Source organism: Caloenas nicobarica, chromosome 2, assembly GCF_036013445.1.
Source record: "Caloenas nicobarica isolate bCalNic1 chromosome 2, bCalNic1.hap1, whole genome shotgun sequence".
Taxonomy (NCBI): Eukaryota; Metazoa; Chordata; class Aves; order Columbiformes; family Columbidae; genus Caloenas; species Caloenas nicobarica.
This window is the reverse complement of record NC_088246.1, coordinates 62,441,054-62,464,750: the sequence shown is the minus strand read 5'-3', so window position 1 is coordinate 62,464,750 and position 23,697 is coordinate 62,441,054. Positions and strand designations below refer to the sequence as shown.

The window sequence follows — 23,697 nt, the reverse complement described above, 5'->3', positions numbered from 1 at the left end:
ACGGTTTGGGTTGGAAAGATCATCTAGTTCAAACTCCCCTGTCATGGGTAGTGACATCTTCCACTAGATCGGGTTACTCAAAGCTCCATCCAACCTGACCTTGAACACTTCCAGGGATGAGGTATCTACAACATTCCTGGGAAATCTGTTCCAGTGTCACATCACTCTAATCATAAATCATTTATTCCTTATATCTCATCTAAGTCTACTGTCTTTCAGTTTAAAACCTTTTCCCCTTGTCCTATCACTATAGACCCTGGCAAAAGCCTCTCTCAAACTTTCTTGTAAGCCCCCTTTTTATATTGAAAGGCCTAAATAACATCTCCCTGGAGCCTTCTCTTCTCCAAGTTGAACAAACTCAACTCTCTCAGCCTTTTTTCATAAGAGAGGTGCTTCAATCCTTCCATCATTCTGGACCCTCTCCATGTCTGTCTTGTGTTGGGGTTCCCAGAGGTGGATACAGAGTTTACTCACACCATCTGCAACTTTCATTAATGACAGACAATAATTTCACTTATTATTTTACTCTGTTTTCAGTAAAACAAAAAGATTTACCAACATGGTTTCTCTGTCTAGTATCAAAATCCATTTTATAACTTGATGAATGTGGGCCAAAACGTGAGAGGTTATTTAAGTGATTTTTACAGATATACTTCATACTCAAATCCTAAGTGTAATAAAGTGACATGGAAATTACCAACAGGTCCATTAAATTGCAACATGCTAATAATGATAATACACTTTTGAAAACTGTCCAGCTCGTTAGAAAATTTCATTGAATCTTGTCAATTACTGCATACATATTTTAACATTTCTTTTCACTCAGGTTTTGAACTGTGCATTTAAAAATTGAAACAACTATTTTGATAACCTTTTAATGGAATGCCAGCAAATAGTAACTTTATTGACTTACACTAGTTCTTGCATATCTGCTAGTCCCAGCATAAAAAACCTTGAGAATAGGCTAACTGCAATACTCCATAGAGTTCAATTTAGCAGGGTAATAAAGACATACTCATAGCAATAAGAACGAATATAGTCTTAACAAGAAGAGCTTCTAATGAGTGGCAGAAATAATAGGAAAGGAAAACAAATCTGGTTACAGTATAGGAAGTACTACAGAAAATGGCTTGATAAGCTCTGATTGAGGAAAGCTGGCCATCTCCAGATGAGTATATGTAAGCTTGTAATTTAGAACTGTATTTATTTGAGAAGTCATGACAAATTATCTACCACCATGGGAACCATATCATACAAGAATGAATATAAAATTATTCAAGATAGTTATAAAAAGGAAGATATTTTTTCTTCAATTTCCCTCAATTTTATTGGTAATTATATATGCTGACTTGCAATAACCTACTGGTTCTTGGCCTACCTTTTCTGTGCATTCCCATTCCCACGGTAAATTCCTTCCCTACTCCACATGGAGTGTAATTTTACAGAACTAGAAAGTTAAATGTTTTTAGTACTGGAGAGTGAGAACATATTTAACAGTCATATACGTTAATTTACTTGCAAATTAAAAAGGATTTTATGAAGAATATTTTACACAGTCATCACGACCAATATGCATGCTTGTCTCCTTCCCAGCTTTCGTTAAGTATCCTTTAAGATGCCATCTTTTTATGAAGAGGAATATCCCAGGAGAAACAAGTCTAAATCAAATACACTCTAAATGTTGAAAAACTAAGCCCTAAATTTCAGGAAACTGATATTTTCCCAGATTCTTCTGGAAACAACACAACAGAGAAGATTTTAAAAAAAACCTGTCACGTTTGTGCACCAATAAAAGTCTGAAATTCAGTCATTCTCCAAACAGAAAGCATGGGAAATCTTTAAGACCTAATCATTGGAAACAGGCATTCCCCTCCACTTGTCAGAATTACTGAAAAATGACAACATAGGAAGAACTAGCAAGATATTGTGTACAGCTGGCTATAAAGAGAGTAGTTTCCAGAGAGATTTCCATAGGAGATAAAAAGTGTGGTTTGAGAGGAGCAAAGCTGACTGCTCTGAAGATAGCGCTTCTGGACTCCACTGCAGTAGACATGGTGACCTCCAGGCTGAGGAGAGGTTCTGACAGCTGCTCTCCTGAGGCACTGCCATGCCCCGCATAACAGATCTGCACATAGGCAAAGGTAGGATTGTGTATGCAGAGTACATTAGACACATCCGTCTTATCAAACTGCCTCTACAACAATGAAGTGAAACAGGCACTCCTGGAGTGCAATTACACAACCTCCTTGGATGACACATATTGGATTGAACTGGTTTATCCTTTCCGGGGTCAAAAACTGTCTGGATGGCCAGGCCGAAAGATTTATGGCAAATGGTGTTAAACGAGGTTAGTGGCTGCTCGCAAGTGGTGTTCCTCAGGGCTCAGTATTGGGCAAGTTCTCTTTAATATCTTTATCAATACTCTGGATGAGGGGATTGAGTCCACTCTTAGTAAGTTTGCAGATGACATCAAATAGTGACATTGTTGATCTGCTGGAAGATAGGACAGCCATACAGAGGGATCTGGACCGGATGGATTGATGGGCTGAGGCCAATTGTATGAGGTTCAACAAGGACAAGTGCTGGGTTCTGCACTTGGGTCACAACCCCAAACAGTGCTACTGGCTCGGGGAAGAGTTGCTGGAAAGCTGCCTGACAGAAACGGATCTGGGGGTGCTGGTCAACAGCTGGTTGAATATGAGCCAGCAGTATGTCCAGGTGGTCAAGACGGCCAACAGCATTCTGGTGTGTATCAAGAACAGTATGGTCAGCAGGACTAGAGAAGCTATCATCCCCCTGTACTCGGCACTGGTGAGGCCCCCCCTTGAATATTGTGTTCAGTTTTGGGCCCCTCACTACAGGAGAGACATTGAGGTGTTGTAGAGAGTTCAGAGAAGGGTCTGGAGCTCAAGTTTTATGAGGAGCGGCTGAGGGAACTAGGGTTGTTTAGCCTGGAGAAAAGAAAGCTGAGGGGGAGAACTTTTCGGATGTTGTAGCGAGGTGTTGTAGCAAGGTGGGTGTTGGTCTCTTTTCCCAAGTAAAAAGTGATAGGACGATAGGAAATGGCCTCAAGTTGCACCAGAGGAGGTTTAGATTGCATGTTAGGAAAAATTTCTTCATGGAAAGTGTTATCAAACATTGGAACAGGTTTCCTAGGGAAGTGGTTAGAGTCACCATCCTTGGAGGTATTCAAAAGATGTGTAGATGTGGCACTTAGGGACATGGTTTAGTGGTGGATTTGGCAGTGTTGGGTTTGCCATTGGACTGGATGATCTTAAAGGTCTTTTCTAATGTAAATTATTCTATGAACTCCAGAAATTCCTTTTTCTGCGGTAACTGCACAAAGAATCAAAACAATTCATTTCAGTACAAATGCCCCCACTGCAAACATCTGAAGCTGATCAGAATAATTCAACACAGTCCTATACAAAGACACATATCTCAGATTTGTGGAATGCACACTCAGGAAGAATTGGGTAATCTACCACAAGCATGCATGACAGAGCACTGGCACACCAAGCTCTGTATCCTCTTACCTAAAAAGTACCATAAAGAAGGTTAGGGAAGACCTAATCTCTGTAGTACCTGTCCATTTAGATGTTCCTAAAATACTTAAAGCATGTGGCATCCTCTTCCTCCCTGGAAAACTGTCCCACAGACACTTACTTTAGCTTCATACCATACACACATACATCATTTGTCCTTAATCCTATAGAGTCTCAGGCATATTCGACTACTTTAATTAAAGCAAGCTTACTTCCTTAGGTCTCTTTAGGAGACCTCTCCAGACCGTTGTTCAGACTGAATTCAAGCTGACTTGTGTGATCTGCCTCAGTGGGATCCTGTGTCTACACTGGTTCTCAAGGGAACTAGGTAGACAAGTCTCCTTAAAATTAGCCTTTGTAAACATCTCCACCTAGTGTGCACTGACCAGTTATCACAAATAAGGGTTACATGCTGCAAGTTTATGTTTTCCAGCACTAAATTTCCCATCTTAACCAGCCCACAAAACTTTGTTCATTTTATATTTTAGAAATACATTTTAATTATCTTCTCATAAACTAAAAGCGTTCTATATATTCAATAGAATCAATTTCTTAAAGTGTTTTTTTGTAGAAACAGCTAGTTCAAAGCACAGCAAAGGACTGACTGTTCTTGACACAGCTAAGAAAACAAAACAAACCAAAACCACAGAAGCTGATTAAAAATATTACTTACTGACCCTTTGCCTAAGGCTCAGCAGCAATGTACGAGTGTTTGAAAAACATTTTTTCCATAGAGGTGAATAAAAAAGAAAGGACATGATAAAAGTACAAATCATTTCTACTAGGGAGTAAGAAGATCAGGAATTTTCTTCCCTATTAACAGAATGCACAAGCAAACTTTCAAAAGAGTTGAATGACAATAAATTGAAACCTAAGGTTTGCCTTCAGAGCTCCCTGTCATGAGCTGTAATTATATTTGAAGATACTATGATTTAAAAATAAGGAGTAGCATTTCGAAAAAAGCAGAACTATTTGCCTTGGCCAAAAAAAAAAATCAAAGAAACAGCATATAGAAAGAGGGAAAAAATCTAATGCTAAAAAGCATAAGCCAGCTTCTAAATGTCAGAAGAACAAACTTTAGGATTAAACTGCCCTGGATCTCTCTACAAGAATTTTTTATGCTCATCTGAAGTACCTGTTTCTGGTCAGCTTCAGAGCTACACTGTCAAAAAGCAGACTCATTATTCCTACAATATGTCAATGTTCCAAAACGCCAAAGCTCTTCATAAGTGTCCCAGCAAATATGTTGCCTTACACTTACTAGACTTCCCACAGTAGCAACACGGATTTTTTTTTAAGCATTACAATTTTAAGACAGGACAATTTCTTTAACAAGGATTGCCATAAACTGCCCCTTCCAGTTGACATTGCTTCCTAAGAAACAGCAGCACACAGCATGCACACTCACACATCATACCTCAGTAGTCACAGGGAACAAAACTATCACCATTACATTTTTCTTTAAAGTCCCTGCAGTTTGCTCCTTCCTCATGCTGAATGCTAAAGCACAGCACTATTTTAAAATCAGCCTAGTCCTTTGTTTTGACCTAATAATTAATACCTAGAAGCTGATTTAACAGGGAGATCATAATCCTTCTGAAAAATTGCACTTCTCAGCACATTTCTTGCAACTGCAGGAGACACAATAACAAGTGGCCCTTTACCACATCAGAAGGTGCCAAGGAAAGCTCCTGTGTTCTGTCATTAATCACACCCCAATACAGCACAGTTTGTACTAGAAGGACATGTAAATAACAAATCTTCCTCACACAGCTGAAAGAAACCACGAGATTTATTTTTAAATGTGGAAGAAGAATGTATGAAGGCTGAACAGAAAAGCCAAGGCTTTTTAGCTCTTCTGCTGTCTTCGATGTGCTTCTTTCCCTGACAAACTGACCTTGCACCAAAAGCTGGCATCTGCCTGGTACGCTGGCTTCAGATGTCACTGAGACCTCCAGTTGGCTGCACCTGGCCACGGCCAAGGGAGCAAGTATGGTGCAGTAGCCATCTCTCTTGCTTCAATGCCATGTCACATGTCACAGCCCATGTGCATTTCTGTGTGCACATGTGGGATCTCCTGTTATGTCACAGTACTTGGGTGTTATTACATTGCTTTGTGTTTCATGGCTACGATGACTCCAAAAATTATAGCATTATAAGTTTTAAAAGAGCTTATTAGATGGCTGATTGACACTTGGAGGATGAAATTCAGTAATGAAATGAAAGTAAGGAGACTGTCTGAACTTTTAAAGCCATTTAAACTCTTGCCAGTGATTATTGCAGTCTCTTTTATTTCTAAGGTATACATCTCTGAAGTACTCTAGTCTGGGGACCTGTGCTCTCTATGAGGCACTGCCAATAGTTCCAGTCATGAATCGGTTACACAAAGTGTGTTACAAATTCACCCCAAACCAGTACCTCCATTGCATCTCTATTCAGCATCCAGTTAATCTTCTGTTTTTCATGGAAAAAGGGAACACACAATAATCCCTCCCTGTTCAGATTTGAACAGAAGATCTAGTGCAAATCAGGACATAGCACTTGATCAAACGATAACCCATTTAACTAAGAATAGGTCTTCCTCAATCCTGGCATCTTGTGGAGCAGAAGACTTATTTCTCCTTGAGGTCCTTGACAGCTATTTACCAAGAGGGAGTGTCCTGGTTTTGGCTGGGATAGAGTTGATTTTCTTCCTAGTAGCTGGTATGTTGCTGTGTTTTGGGTTTATAATAAGAATAATGTTGATAATACACTACTGATTTAGTTGTTGCTAAGCAGTCAAGGACTTTTCAGCTTCTCATACTGGCCTGCCAACAGGAAAGCAGGGATTGCACAAGAAGCTGGGAGGGGACACAGTCAGGATAGGTGACCCAAACTGAGTCCACAGACTTCAGATCTCTCAAGTGGGAGATTACATCAAGGAGAAGTGAGTTTGGACTGAAAAAATGTGGATGCTGTTTATGTTGGAGACCTGAAGAAATATGTTCTCCTGGCTGCTGTGCAGAGTCTGAAGACAAGCTAGATAGACAATGAAGAAGCATAATTTATGTGGAGGTAATACTTCTCAGCAATGAAGGCTCTGAGGACATGGTTGGCAAACAAGATGGATTTGATGAAGTTATGCTTTGTTCAAGGGGAAAACACATTTTCAGCATATTGTTAAATGAAATTTGAAACAAGATATGTGGCTTTTTCAGGTACATTCATTCCTCTCATTTCTAGTTAAATGCGTGTGGTACCATTAGACTGTTAGGAGTTATATGCTAGGAACGTTTCTCTCATTTTCTTTTTCCTTGGGGAATCTGGCATAATGTGATTGCAATGACCAAAAACATAAGCTTCAGTTATGATATGGATCCCATTTTGCCTACAATAGCCTATCTGAAAAACTAACATCATTTCTGTGACAAGGAATGCTCTTTATCAAGAACTAATTTTACTCTCTAGCTTCTTATTATCACAGAAAGTAGTTTTATGTCATACTGCCAATATTCATATTTTCCATTATCCTGGTTTTTTCCATGCAGGACAAAAATGTAAATATTGAAACATTTTCTCTCTTTTGTGCAAACAAAACCAGTGATGAACACTGATGGCCTGCAAGGAGGGGGAAGAAAAGTATATTTAAAAATAGCAACTTAAGCTTCTTTCCTAAACAATTAAAATAGACTGTTTTCTCTCCAGAATATTAATAAAGAATGCAAGCGTTAGAAATTCATGACACACGGGGCTAAATCAATCTATTACAGATTTCTGACATGTATAACTCATGCATCATTTTTCAGAAGGGAATTCAAATTAAATTCAAATAAGGATGTTATACTTACTGTAGCTAATTCATCAAACTTGCCAAAGAGCTCATTCAGCAGCTTCACCAGCTCTTGGGCAGTACACTGTGATGCCAAACTTGTGAACCCCACAATGTCTGCAAACAAAATGCTGTAAAGAAGGAAAAAGACAAAGAGATATCAGTACAGAAGACATACTGAAATTCTTATTAGTTTTATAGTATGAATGTGATGAAATGCACAAACTCCAAACAAGCCCTTAAACACTACCAATAGAGTGCTAGTTTGAACAAAAATGGCAAAGATTCAAACCAATACACATCAGTCTGGTGCTGTCAACTGTTGTAGAGAACCCTGGGACACTTTCAATGCCTGTATACTTATCCCGTGTACATATAGCAAAGCACCTCATTCATGAGGTTGCTCTACCAGCACTCCAGGAGTACAGAGAACAATTGCTTCTCCTCCTTACAGCTGGGATCTTCTCAGCTGGATTGGTTTCAAAGACAGTTTTTCACTGGCAGACCTCCACTGCCAAATTGATAAACCTTGCACGAGGTTTACTAAGTACTGAAAGACAGGAGTTAGTTAATAACTTGTATACAGTAGCTCTGTGATGTGGTTTTACTGCTCCTTCTGAGGAGCTAGAATCCACAGTGTGAGGCCAGGATTCTCTGTACTGTGCTGCATGTCTTGGGTAAGTGTCCAGCTTTCACCAATGTTAGCAAGGTTTTAATGTCCAGCAGTTTAATCTGCCTTAACAATTACTGCCCATCTGTGATGAAAAGGGGAGAGAGCTGAAAAAGTGCAGATACTATTGTGACAGAGTGAATACAAATTATTGTGCAGATCCTGAACTCAGCAGCATGGAGGTGTGATCCTTTTTAATTATTCAGATCCCTTTATCTGTTGGCAGAGGCCCAGAGACTGCTGCAGAAACCTAATGCATTTATCTCCAACACCCAGACTACAAATGTCAAACAAGTCTTTATTTATACAAATGCTAACAAACAGTCCTGTGCTGCATGTCTTAGGTATACTTGACATAGTGTAAAACTTAGCTTGCAAATTGTAAGTTAAATTAAGCATTACCTACTCCTCTTTCCCTCAACAAACCTTCACCCTATAGATAAAATAGCAGATGCTAGAAAAGCAGGACTAACAAGTGTACTGTTTCCCGTTCAACATAACCAAGTCTGAACTCTTCCATGAAGCTACAAAAAAGAGCAAACACAACTCCTGAGTCAGTCCTGTTTCTATAATTTTATTTAACCCAGTTGCTAAAATCTCTTGTTAATCAGAGCAGGTTAGGTAACATATTCCAGCACAAAACCAACTCACCTAAAGTTCAACCACTTTAGTCTACAAATAAAGCGTCTAAGTTATCATGTTAATCCTTAGGGTGGTCTCCCCACTCTCCTCTCCTTTGAGCATGCTTTATGAAAACATTACTCAAGATGGCCCTGGTTCAGGTCAACAGTAGCTATTATGAAATACTATGCTGCTTAAGCACAACGAAAGGTCTTCTTAAAATATTCAGAATTTAGTAAATTTTACTGATTTTTGAGACTGCTACCATGAACATGAACCAAGCAAGTGATGATGGGTATGGCAAAAGGCATTAACAGAGTGCAATAACACCAGCAAAGTTCTCTGCCCATTTGCTTGTGAGGATCTACTAAATCTCGTGAATCTGGACTTACATCCTTTTTGTTTGACAGCCCTAGGATGGTCGTTCTGGAAAACGATCAGTCAATATCAAATCATCTTCCTAAATTCCTTGAAGATTTTCAAGTGTATTTAAATGTGCATCAAGGTTTTTCACACAGTTTGCTTTATAACCCATTTGCTTTATGACCTAAATTCACATCAGAATACATACAACTACAGTTGTTGCAATTCAACATGTCATGTAGTTTCCAGGTTTTAGTTAGTATGGAGGGGAAATCTAGATGCTATTTTATAATAACAGGTTCTGCTAGCTTCTCTGCCATTTTACATCTCATCCTTTGCACATTCTACATTTTTATTGTTTTTATTTTTCTATTTAGATTTTAAATACGGCAGCTCACATTTTTGTGTGTGTGTAACTACATTTACAGTAACAGTAATATCTCCCACAGCATCAACAATATCCACTTGAAAAAAATTAGCTTTTATGGTTGGTTAGGCCTTTGAGGTAATAACAATGTTTATCTGTTTACCAAAGTCTTTAACAATGAAGAACACACACATACACACAAACCAGAAATATCCAGTGTTTGTGGAGAGTATGTAACAATGTCTTAACAGCAAACAGAGCAACCATTACACTGCTGACTTGTACACTTACATCAAAACCTTGCAAGTAGTTAAGTACAAAGCACAGGAAATACATTCATGCACAATTACTCAGTTAAAAGGAAAGTTATTTTATATACGACTACCTTAATAAGTCAGTATGAGATCCTTGCTAATCCTTTAAACATGTTGAAAGAGTATCTATTAGTGCTTAACTCTCAGAATTTGATTCAAAAATTGGTAATTATACAAAAAAGTTAAGTCCATAAAAGTACCCACAATACGTAACTGAACATGTAATTGCAACTTTAGGTAAAATACATAATTACTGTGTGCTGAGACAAAGTTGTAGTTCAGTTATGCTTGTGAATTACTTCATACAATGGTTAACTGCATATATATATATATCTTAAGGCTAATGGAATATGTTAGGTAACATAATTACTAATACACTTTTTTGGCATAAGGATTCTTAAAAAAATTGTAACTGCTTTTTTTTTACAAAGTTTCTAACTGCTTTAGTACAATATTCTTAAAATGTGCAAAGTATAACTCCCATGACTGGACATGGCACAGTAAATGATGTGAGTACAAGCCCTGCTTTTTTTTTTTTTAGAGAAATTATTTATTTCTACCACCATGAAATATTACAACCATAGCAGCTGCTGCATTTCTTTTGAATATAGGCTGAAATAGAAATGACCAAAACTGATTTTTCAGCAGAGATGATAGGAAACAGCCAGTGAATGAGCAGGGGCCTTGCAGAACCAAAGAACAACTGGGACTGAGAGCCTGCTGCTTCTGTGGTCAGTTGCCATTCAGGGGTAGCAGTCTTGAGGAGGGTGACCCCCTCTCACACACGTATTCTAAAAATGGCATTGAAACTCATTAGTCAGTTCATTTTATTTTAGCTACTGTGCTGACCGATACTGTCTCTTGCACTTCTTCACCTGTTCGCATCCATCTGTTGCCTCTTCCCTTACTACTTGGACTGCAAGTGTTGTTGGGGCAGTGCCACTACTTACCCTTCATTGTACGATGTCTAAAACAAATTTGGGCAGCATCTTGGTCTGTGACAAAGTTTTGACTATGGAGTCAAATAACGCATCTTCACACAAAAATAATGAGACTCTTAAATGTAGGCCATGACTAACATTTATATATTTAGAAAAGCTAAGACAAAGCTACTACAAAAATTATGCCAGTTTTAAGGTGCATTAATCACTCCAGTAGATGCACTCATTCAAGAGCAAAGCAGCCTTGGTTCACAGTAACTTAATCACTAATTGCCATGGAGGTTCAACATCCTCAGAGAGGATTAAACCAGAGTAAACTAGGGCTACCTTATTTTTGCATGAGAGAGTCCTCATAATGATATAGTATACAAAGGAACACTTAACAGTGATTGCCATTAAAAAACCCTCCATGTATTAGCATATATAGAAACAGCAAGTGAGAAGCTACTCATTAACAATTGTTTGTCTTAACAACCACTCAGGGATATGACTCTCTCTGCTTTAACTCCACAGAAATCTTAACAATGCCATTGAGGCACTCTGGTGAAAAACAAAACAAAACAAAACAACAATCTCAATTAAACTGCAACTATTAAAGAAAGAAGAGAAATGAAAGTGGAAAATGAAAACAAAGGATACTTCTGTCTGTTCAACAGCATAGCTTGCACATGATTCAAGCATCGCTCTCTGTGACAAGCAGTGTGAATGCGAGGGTTAGCAAGGCTAAGTAGTTATCTCAGTGCTAAGCCTGGTGTTGTCTCATTGCCTAGAGACTCAGTAATGCTCATACTCCTCTGTTCCACAACTGAGCAAAGGGACCCCAAGGTTCTATCACTCTTTTCGTTGTGGGCTACAGCAAAAATGCTGCAATCCTATGCATTTTGAAATATTCAGCATTTATCCTGTATTCTCAGTCATACTAAGATTTTACCAACAAGTTCACAGGATCAGGAAGTTTGGCTAGTCTGACAAAAACTTAAATCACTTCAGCTTTTAGACAGACAAGTTATTAGCGTCATAAATTACAACAGCATGTCAATATTCTAATTAAATCCTAGGGGAAAAACTATCTAGTTATTGAGCAGAGCTTTGTCAAACTTCTGCTCTGCTCTCGATTTTAAAGTCTGCTAAAGTGCTGTCCTGGGTTAGAGGTTTGCTTGCTCCTAATGCTGCCTGCTCGCTTACAAAAGATGAGGGGAACATATAATGGGTATAGTAGAAGGAGGCTAATTTGAAATCTTTCCTTGTGATGGCTTCATTTGAGATGCAAGGAATGCTTTTGCTACTGGTTTTCTCTCTCAAGGTAACAGCTACAGTTACCCTTTCCATGACTTAAAACTCCCATTGCTCCTGTAACACTGCTTGTAGGTGCAACTGCACCTGTGTAAGCATTGCCTTTCTTCTTGCAGCACTCTCAAAGCAAGGCAAAACCCCAGTTTTGATTCTAGCATTTCTGTGGCTATTTTCTGAAACTTTTGACCAGTCTTACTCTTGTTTAGTAAAATAAGCTTAAAACTATTTGTGTTTTTTTATAATAATATTTTAGTTTTAACATTTTTTTTAAATGTGTGGATTGCTAGAGTGAAGCTTAAATACTGTACAGTGTACAGTAATTGCATCTACAATTACCAATGAACAGTTCCTGCTAGATGTTCTATACACAGACAACATGCCTCAACTCTAAAATCCACATAAATTTGGTATAAGACTGTATGCCAAACAGATCACTGCAACAAAGCATATATGGTAGATACCTGTATCTTAATGTGTAAATACAGATTTGTAAGCATTGAAGGGCACTGTTTTTCTTTTGATTATTCATTTCCCTCCTTATTTATTACTGACATAGACAGAGGGAGGGAGCGTGCCCTTAGCAAGACTGCGGATGATGCCAAGCTGAGTGGTGCAGTTGAAACACTACAAGCAAGGTACACCATCCAGAGGGACCTTGACACACTTGAGGAGTGGACCCATGCAAATTTCATGACGTTTAACAAGGTAAAGTGCAAGGTCCTGCACCTGAGGCGGGGCAATCTCAAACCTGGATACAGACTGAGAGATGAATGGATTGAGAGCAGTCCTGCGAGGAGGACTTGGGAGTACTGGTGGATGAAATATCAGACGAGTCAGCACTGTGCATCTGCAGCCCAGAAAGCAAATTATATCTCAAGATGTATAACATACTTGCATACCAGCACGTTGAGGGAGATGATTTTCCCTCTCTACTCCACTTTCATGAGAACCCATCTAGAGCACTGTATCCAGCTCTATGGTCCTCATCACGAAAGACATGGACCTGTTAGAATGAGTCCAGATGAGGGTCATGAAAATGATCAGAAGGCTGGAATACCTCTCCTATGAAGAAAGGCTGAGAAAGTTGGGGTCGTTCAGCCTTGAGAAAAGGCTCCGGGAAAAGCCTCATTGCTGTCTTTTAATACATGAAAAAGGCATATAAGAAAGACGATGAGAGAGCTTTTACCAGGGTCTGTACTCACAGGACAAGGACTAAGGGTTTTAAACTAAAAGAGGGTAGATTTAGATTAGATACAAGCAAGAAATTCTTTACTATGAGGGCAGAACAGAGAAGTTGTGGATGCCTTATCCCTGGAAGTACTCAGGGTCAGGCCGGTCAGGGTTTTGAGCAACTTGATCTAGTAAAAGATGTCCCTGACCATGACAGGGGGATTGGATTAGATGATCTTTAAAGGTCCCTTCCAACCCAAATCATTCTATGACTCCATGAGTCAAACTTCTAATGGAGGTTTTCTAAGAACCTTTCTTAAAGTTACCTGGAGTATTTGATTTGATATGCAAACAGCTGTTTCTAACTGCTTCTGGTATAAAAATTCTGAACAAAATCAAAGCAACAATACAGTGAGCAACTTCAGGAAAGACAACATAAACAGGCATTTCTCTCATCTCTGTCACAAACAAGGAATTGAGCTGATTCAGCACAGGCATACAAGTTATATACATCATTATCTCATACTCCTTGACCATCTGGAGCATTTCTGTGTTGGCAAGCCCTGAGTCATCCCTCTATGACCCTCTGTATTCCTGTTTTCTCCCCTGTGATCCCTGCACGCCGACATAGCCAGCACCTGCCTGGTGACTCTGCAGCCCTCCCGCAGCACTGCAGGGAGCTGCTGCACCTGCTCAGAAAGCCTATGGCTTGGTTTAAGAGATTTTAACTGCTTCCCAACTGCAAGTACTGATGAAGCAAGCCTTTTCTATGTTACTCTGTGGGGTGTTTACAAGCAGAAGGACTGCCAAGTTACACAAGACATTTAAGAGCTTGTTAGGTGGTAAATGTTCACTTTTAACAGCGCGCATTCATGTGCTTTATGCACTTGAATAGTCCTGCTGGTTTCAAGGAAGCCACTTGTATAAACAAATACTCAGCAAAATAAGGAGTTGTATGCCATGTTTTTTCTTTCCTCTTGGGTCATTTGTTTAATTAGAGTACAACTAACAAAAAGAATGATATTTTAATGGCACATGCTGCCCCACAAAGGAACCTGTAGGTCTTGTGGTTTTTTGTTTTTGTTTTGGTTTTGTGTGGGTTTTTTGTGTTTTGTTTGTTTCTTTGGGAGTTTTTTGTTTGTCTGGTTTGTATTTGTTTGTTTGTTTTTCTTAAAGAGCAACCATATGTGAAAATTATTAATAACTTTACCTATAACTCACTGTGACAACAAAGAAACAAGTCCTCTCAAAAAATTAATGAGGGCTATTAAAGTTAAAAACAAAGGGAGAGTTGTTTTTATAGAATAATCTTTAATGAAAACTAGTTAACTGGGAAGTCTTATGAGCTCAGAAAGCCTACATGCAAAAGCCTGTTCATAGGTGTCATGATCATGGCTTTTTAAAACGTTGGAATAGGTAAGCTAAATCCCAATTTGTTTTTAATCCTCATGCTTTCTAGAAGACAGGACAGATCAGAAGGATTTGTATGTATATTTGTATGTGTATTTGCTGCAGACTGTTCTCTGGCCTCAGACTGGGTCAACAACCTCTACATGGCCATGAGGAATCTTTTTAGTGGTAGCTTTGAATCAGGCAATATGTTGCCTGAAATTAACATATCTTCTTACAAAGCAGCCAGTTCTATTTCACATTTGTAAAAATTAGGCTAAATGAAATTGCTGTAACAGAGGCTTAAGAAATTGGTAGCAGTTCAGTGTCAACTTTCTATCTCTTGAACTTTTTTTGAATCATAGAATCACAGAATCATTTCAATTGGAAGAGACACTTGAGATCATCAAGTCCAACCATAGCCTAACTCTAGCACTAAACCATGTCTGTAAGAACCTCATCTACAGACCTTTTAACACCTCCAGGCATGGTGACTCAACCACTTCCCTGGGCAGCCTGTTCCAATGCCTGACAAACCTCTCCATGAATAATTTTTTCCTAATATACAATCTGAAGCTTCTCTGGCACAACTCGAGGCCATTTCCTCTTGTCCTGTCACTTGCTACTTGGGAGAAGAGACCAACACCTTCCATGCTACCACCTCCTTTCAGGTAGCTGTAAACAGCAATAAGTTCTCCCCTCAGCCTCCTCTCCTCCAGGCTAAACAACCCCAGTTCCCTCAACCGCTCCTTATAAGACCTGTGCTCCAGACCCCTCACCAGCTTTTTTGCTTTCTTCTGAACTCGCTCCAGCACCTCAATGTCTTTCCTATAGTGAGGGGCACAAAACTGAACGCAGTATTCGAGGTGGGGCCTCACCAGCACCAAATGCAGTAGAATGATCTCTCCTCTAGTCCTGCTGGTCACACTATTCCTGATACAAACCAGGATGCTGTCGGCCTTTTTGGCCACATGGGCACACTGCTGGCTCATGTTCAGCCAGCTGTCGATCGACATCCCCAGGTCATTTTCCTCTAGGCAGCTTTCCAGACATTCTTCCCCAAGCCTGTAGCATTGCATGGGGTTGTTGTGACCCGAGCGCAGCACTCGGCAATTGGCCTCAGCCCAATGATCCAGCTGATCCAGATCACTCTAAAGAGCCTTTCTACCCTCCAGCAGATCAACTCTCCCACCTAACAAGCTGTCATCTGCAAACTTACTGAGGGTGCACTCAACTCCTTCATCCAGATAATTGATAAAGATATTAAACAGAACTGGCCGCAGTACTGAGCCCTGGGGAACACCGCTTGTGACCAGCCACCAACTGGATTTGACTCTGTTCACCACGACTCTTTGTGCCTGGCCATCCTGCCAGTTCTTTATCCATAGCAGAGTACACCCATCCAGGCCATGAGCTGCCATCTTCTCCAGGAGAATGCTGTGGAATGTGGTGTCAAAGGCTTTAGTGAAGTCTAAGTACACAACATCCACAGCCTTTCTCTCATCCACTAAGTGGGTCACCTTGGCATAGAAAGAGATCAGGTTGGTCAAGCAGGACCTGCCTTTCATAAACCCATGTTGACTGGGCCTGATTGCTTGGTTGTTTTGTTTGTGCTGCATGATGGCACTCAAAATGGTGTGTTCCATGATCTTCCCTAGCACCAAGGTCAGATTGGCAGGCCTATAATCTTCCAGATCCTCCTTCCAACCCTTCTTATAGATGGGCATCACATTCACCAACTTCCAGTCAACTTTCCTGGACACAGGAAATAATAAAACTTCCCTGGTAAAGATTTCTCGTTCCCCTTTTCTCAGGCACTAATACATGGACAGGGTTGGAATGGATAAAAAAATTTTTTTTGTACCATTATCTGGCTTCCAAAATAAGGTGAATTCGTGCCTAGTGATCTTTGTTTTTTTGACTTGAAACTGCTGCTAAAAAGAGAGCTTTGATGCTCTTTGAAAGTTAACACTTAATGAAGGAAAAGAACAGTTATTCCCTTATGTTTTGCTTAATCTCCAAATACAGCCAAGACAAAAAAAAAATTGCAGAAGCACCACAAAAGTGCACTAGGAGAAACCAAATAAAAGGAAGAATAATGCAAAAAAGGTGATAAAAGGTTAACATAAACAAAATATTCAGAGCAATTAATTTGGAAATATAAAAGCTAAATAAAAAAATAAAGAGTTATAGATCAAAGGGGCCAAACAACATTTCAGATTGTGGACTGTCAGTATTTGTTTCTGCAAAGCTCAAGCAGTAAGCTTAAGCATTGTGCAAAAGATCTGCTTTTACTGGAACTAAATTATAGAAGTTCAAGCTCTGGCATTGGAGGAACATGGAAGGTTCAGTCTTTAGTCTTTCCTCTGCACTTCTGGCACTTTTAGTAAAGTTATATAACAGACTTTCCCTAAAGTACGAGCTCGCACATGTCTTTCTTAGCAGGAATTTTTCATTTGCTAAATGTGAGCATTTTGGAGGAGAAAAGGGTTTTTCCCCGCAAACCACTACAGTTCCCAGGGCCCTTGCAAGTTACTTTGATGACACTGTAATTTGTTGTAGTGAGCCATCTATTCAGTGCTCATTTATGGGCCATATTCATTGATACTCTTAGAACTGTCTCAAATTGAAATATAAAGTAAGATTTAAACTGGCGCCCTCTCCACGCAGAAATCTTCAATTGATATTGAAGGAGTTTAATGCTTTGTACTGCAGAAATAAAAATAAATCCTGGGTACTAAGGGGGAAGTCTGAAGTGATTTCTAACTGAAGAAAGCTATCTGTAAGAAAAATAAAATCCTCTCTTTACTATAGATGTGGGAATAGCTTATTGAAGCATGACACAACACTGAAGGCTCTGTCCTCAATATGGAGAGGCATGTTTGCATTCCCTTCCAGGGGCATGGTCAGTTGCAGGCAGTCATTCAACAACTACTTGATAGTTAGTAAAATATTTATCAACTAAATGATAAACCAGGGCGGTTGCCACATGTATTTGAAATATGCCAGTATCTTTTCCCAGTCCATTATTCACTTCTTACAGGGGTGTGTATATCTATATATATATATATATATTGCTGTAATGTATCAGCCTGTGTTTTTCTGGGAGAAGGTGAGGAAGCTACCTGTATGAATCTCTTATTTTTCACATGCAAGATCTAATACTTAAAGACTTGTTGTTGTTGTTGCTGTTTTATGGGGTTTGTTTGTTTGTGTGGGGTTCGTTGTGGGGGTTTTTGTTGTTTTGGTTTTGGTTTTTGTTTTTTTCATGCAGCTATTTAGAAGACTGAAACAGACGGGTTTTGTTGCTGGTGAGGCTTTTCCTTTTCCTTCTTTTCCTTTTCCTTTTCCCTTTCCTTTTTTTTTCTTTTATTTTATTGAAAAATCATGTAGTTTACTAATTGCATGCCTACCTCCTCCAGCCTATCCTTTCTGGAGGATAAGGCTCTAACACTTCTATATATTTGCTGGGAGAAAAAGAAAGCATTGCAATAGTAAAGATGAAAGTGCAGCTCATTTTCTATTTTCCACTGTGTAGCTTTGGCGTTAAAAACTCCAGGAATTTAGAACAATAGAGGGGTTTTCTGTTAGTTTGTTTTAATAGTAGTATTTTACAGAATGCTTCATGTGAATATGGCAAGTTATGACAATATGGGAATGGCCTCTCAGGTCTGCCCAGCATAGCACTAAACTGCCACTACTCAAAAGAAAAAAAGTTGTTTTCATCTCCTAAAAAGGTAAAGCCCACATCTTACTATTGACACTCACCCCCAGCAGCACTTCCCGGAGGGATTCTGTAGTGCTGTCACCCACACTGGTGTCAGGGTGGCACCTGTAGGGAGGTGGTGGCATCATTCAGATCAGCAGAGTCACACAGCTCCTGTGATGAAACTCTGATTTATCGGGACCTGCTAGCAACAGCTTGCTGGATATTTACTCGGACACTATGCCCCCTCTTATATATTTTTTTTTCTTTAATTATTACAGTAGTTGCATTACTGAAATAAAAGGTAATACAGTTTCTTAAAGTACAGATGGTGAGGAGAGGTCTCCTGTTATCCGTTCTCTTCCCTGAGGATTTTTCTTTTGACACTAAAATGAGACCATCTTACTTTGCCTCCACTAGCCCCAAAAGTATCATCTTAATGTCAGAGAATGAATTCACCTCTCCAGACGGGGTATTCAGGTTCAAAATCTTTTATGAATTCCACATGGAAGCAGTGAGTAAGCCATAGCTGCCTTAGTGGTTATGCGAAACATCATTTCATGTAGAAAACAAAAAGGGTACTCCTGAGGTTACATTTCAAAAAGATCTTGGTGTAGGAGAGGTCTCAGAAGCATTATAATCAACCAGTTCAGCTGCAAAGCAATACCATTTAAGAAGACTACCCGCACTGTAACCAATGCAGACCTGTGACACACGCGAGTTATAAATGTACTAATCAGGATATAATTATCGTTGGCTTGCCTTGAATCTGAATGTAAATGCAACCAACAGTAGTACACATGTATTCCATAGCACTGTGACAGCATAACTAGACACAATTTTTGTAAGTATGCAAGCAATGTGATCACAAAAGGGACAAAGAGAGTAGAAGGCACCCAAGCAACAGAGATCTGGCAGACAGCAGACAAGATAAACACAAGAGACTGCAAATAGACAGGACATCATCCATAAGTAGAAGATTGGCAAAAAAAAAGAAGAAAAAGAAAACTGGTGTTGGAGGGGAGAACAGAATAAAAGCATGAGGCATAAACAAGGAAAATGGGAGAAGGAGGAAGACAATCCACCTTGATTTTGAATTATCTCCTTCAGGAGCTCGCAAGTCTGACTTTCGCAATCAAGAACCATCAAAGACTGTAACCAATAACTTTGCAGCATGAGCTCTGGGATACTGTACACTTAGATCTAACTTCAGATCGATTGTTAAAGACGAAATGTTTTGTATACATAGTGGTGATGATGATAAACATCATGTAAGGTTTAACCATTAGCAAGAAGTGAGTTGCTAATGAATAAATTGAGTAATGTTTAATTTTACAGTGTAAAACCGACCTAATTTTTCTGTCTTCTAAACACCCCCATTGCAGCCATCTCTGATTCCCTCACTGACATAAATGCCTTTAGTTGCAACAGCTTAGTCACTAAAATGTGGTCCTTGGAAATACTAGTCAGCTCAATGGGAGATAGACTGAACTCCAAGAGAAAGAACTTACCAGTGGATGTGGGAGAGGAGGAGGTGCTAATGGAATTTACTCCTTTGCCACATGAGTACACAATGCAAATCAAGGCAGCTCTGCAGCACCACTTGTTAAGCCTGCACCTTGCTTAGTGCAAGGGTGGCACCAAGTAAACCTCTTCGACACTGATTTGGTGTGGAAGCAAGGCACTTGGAGAAAAAGTAACTAGAAACAGTATGATAAAACAATACCACTCAGACAAGATTTATAAGGAATTTGGTTTGGAGGGCAGAGAGGAATAGCAAATGAGAATGCACTTTAACAACAGCCAGTATAAATGAGGGCACTTGCACAACAGTCTGTTACTGAACAGAGCAAGAAATAGAATTGAGCCTCAGCCAATAACCTCTGAGGAGGAATGGTCAGATGATGGGGACAGACACACATTTTTTTAAGTTTACATCACACTTTCTTTCTGTATCTCCATGCTGTTACACAGAAAATCTATTGCATTAAAAGTAACCCATCTTACTATCAGGAAAATATAAATGTGTAAAAGTTATCATGCTAAATAAATACTCCTATTCACCCAAAACATAATACAGTGCAAAAAGCGTGAGTACTCATTCGAGAATTATGTCTGCCTCCCAGCACTGCTATTCTAAACCATTTATTGATTCACCATTATCTTCTGAGAAGACAATTATTCCTAGCGTGCCCATTCTCCCCCTCTGCATTAATGACCAATCTTCACTGTACTGCTTGTTTGTGGGGGTTTTTTGTGGTTTTTGTTTGTTTGTGGTTGTTTTGTTTTGTTTTTCTCTAAGACCTGACTGCAATTTCACGTCACTGTATTTGTACTAAATATTCTCTTTTTTAAATTATTTCTTGGGACACATCAATCCTACCTAACGTTGTCATGCCTTTGAATGTAAATCTTGTGGAAAATCCTTTCAGGAGGCTTCAGAAAATCTTCCTTCATTTCCATTGCAACATTCCTGGGCAAAAGACTCATCAAGAGACGTTCCTAAAAGAAAACATAAACAACATCAGTTTTGTGGAGCAGTGTGTGACCATTTCTCTCCAACTTCTGCAGCCTGGGTGCATGTCTTATGCACTATAAATAAATAAATAAATGAAATAAAAAACTATACAGAAAGGGAAGATACAGCTTCAAGAGCAGATAATTGTCCATAATTTTCATTAACATCACAATGCTAATAATAACAACTTACTTTATTGTTAGTAACATTTATCTGTCTGGGAAAGACTGCCCAGAACCATTTGCTATCTTTTTGTGTGTCCTATTTCTGAATCTAGTTAAAGTGTTACTTTACAAGGACTATGACAGCTGGTTATTAAGCAGGGAGAGTGGATGACAGATCTATACACAGTCTGAATCATCGGAACAGTAATAAGGGTACAGTTTTAATTGCATCTTATCCAGTGTGGCAATGTCTGTTCCAGCCAGCTCAGTAATGGAATGCATCAGTATAAACCTCTGGTTTACCACACCTCTTAGATACCTGCTTAAGTTTTGTTTTCACATAGAAAGCACTTGCCATTTAAAATGCAGTTCCAGGCTTATTCATCAGATCTGCTATCCTCAGCCATGGCAACAGTCTGAATGAATTCACATACATACATCTGATCTGATTCAGAAATCCCAGGCTCCAGAGAACATGGAAAAAGGCTGGATGGAGCAAGGAAGATGTGCCCTTGGTGGAAGAGGAGCAGGTCAGGGAATAGGTAAGCAAACTGAATATACGTAAGTCCATGGGCCATGATGGGACACACCCAGAAGCACTGAAGGAGCTGGTAGATGTCATTGCAAGCCCATTTTCAATAATGTTTGATCAAACGTGGTGACTGGGTACCTGAAGACTGAAGGGAAGAAAATGTCACTTCTGTCTTCAAGAATGGCAAGAAGGAGGAGCCAGGGAACTACAGACCTTGAGTCCTGGAAAAGTGATGGAGCAGCTCATCTGGAAACCAGGTTGGTTGGACCAGATGACCTTCAGAGTTCCCTTCCTACCTCAATTATTCTGTGATGCTGTTATCTGATGACTGAGAGCCACCATAACGGCAGCTGAGAGACAACACGGAAGTGCAGATCCTGGCCTCACCACATCCTCCTCTTATTTAAATGACATTAAATAAACAAGGAGTAACTGAGGTTATAAAATGAACTGATCACCTATCAGACTATAGAAAATCCACAAAAGAGAGAAGTTTGGACTGATGGTTAAATTCTCTGGCGCTTAAGATGGCATAAACTCTAAAGGTTGCTGGAAATTCGTAAGTATTATAATGGTGCAAAAGTATTATTGAAATTTGCTGTTTGATATTGGATACATTCATAAAAAAATAAATAAATGTGGTTATGTTACACATATTTTTTTTTGCTACTGACTTATTACTTGCTGCTTATTTGATATTTATTTTAGACTATGGAATTTATGTTAGACAAAAAGCAAATTCGAGCAATTCTCTTATTCGAATTCAAAACGGGTCATAAAGCAGTGGAGACAACTTGCAACATCAACAACACACTTGGCCCAGGAACTGCTAATGAGCATACAGTGCAGTGGTGGTTCAAGAAGTTTCGCAAAGGAGACGAGAGCCTTGAAGATGAGGAGAGTAGTTGCCAGCCATTGGAAACTCACAATGACCAATTGAGAGCAATTATTGAAGCTGATCCTCTTACAACTACATGAGAGGTTGCCAAAGAACTCAACGTTGACCATTTTGCAGTCATTCGGCATTTAAAGCATATTGGAAAGGTGAAAGAGCTCAATAGGTGGGTGCTTCATGAGCTGACCAAAAATCCAAAAATTGTCGTTTTGAAGTGTCGTCTTCTCTTATTCTATGCAACAACAACAAACCATTTCTCAATCGAATTGTGATGTGTGACGAAAAGTGGATTTTATACGACAACCAGTGACCACCAGCTCAGTGACTGGACCTAGAAGAATATCCAAAGCATTTCCTAGAGCTAAACTTGCACCAAAGAAAGGTCATGGTCACTGTTTGGTGCTGTGCTGCCGGTCTGATCCTCTACAGGTTTCCGAATCCCGGCAAAACCATTACATCTGAGAAATCTGCTCAGCAAATCAATGAGATGCACTGAAAACTACAACACCTGCAGCTGGCATTGGTCAACAGAAAGGGCTTGATTCTTCTCCACGACAACACCCGACCACACATTGCACAACCAATGCTTAAAAAGTTGAACAAATCGGGCTATGAAGTTTTGCTTCATCCACCACATTCACCTGACCCCTCGCAAACCAGCTACCACTTCTTCAAGCATCTTGACAACTTTTTGCATGGAAAAGGCTTCCACAACCAGCAGGATGGAGAAAATGCTTTCCAAGAGTTTGTCAAATCCCGAAGCATGGATTTTTATGCTACAGGAATAAACAAACTTATTTCTCGTTGTCAAAAATGTCTTGATTGTAATGGTTCCTATTTTAATTAATAAAGATGCGTTAACCTAGTTATAATGATCTCAAATTCACAGTCTGAAACTGCATTTACTTTTGTACCAACCTAATATTATCCTGCATGCCAATTTTGTGTCTTATAAGGACTAAATGTTCACTGTAGCTTGGATTTAAGTGATGACATTAAACAAGATCTTTGCCATTTTGCTGAAATGGATAAATAAATTCCAAAACTATTATGGAGAAAGAGTGGGGTTTCACCTTCTGTTTCCTAGAAAGTCAGACTGAAAAAACCAGACAAACAACCAAACAAAAATTACACTGACAGACTCTTACAGAGACCAATGCTGACTGAATAGTTTTTCTATGGCTGTAAACACAGTTGCAATACAAGATGTGAATAAAAAACTCACAGATAACTTCTGCAGTGCATGGCAAATAGCACAGAAGCCAGGGAAGTAATAACAATCATTATTACTATGAAGGTAGCATTGGAGAGCTGCAAGATGCAGCACTTGACAACATTGAAACTTGCAGATGTCAGGCACTACTATATTAAGGCAGCCTACAAAAAATGGTGATTCCTGTA

General features: G+C 39.3%; 1 protein-coding gene across 1 annotated transcript in view; it reads right to left on the bottom strand.

Moving 5' to 3' along the window:
- Window positions 1-23,697, bottom strand: part of ADCY1 (adenylate cyclase 1) — a 150,481-nt gene that overhangs the window by 70,476 nt on the left and 56,308 nt on the right. Inside the window, exons 3-4 of the mRNA XM_065628679.1 lie at window positions 20,571-20,689; window positions 7,373-7,484 (exon numbers count right to left, since the gene is read on the bottom strand). Coding sequence (XP_065484751.1) covers window positions 7,373-7,484; window positions 20,571-20,689 — 231 coding nt within the window. The remainder of the gene's footprint in view (window positions 1-7,372; window positions 7,485-20,570; window positions 20,690-23,697) is intronic.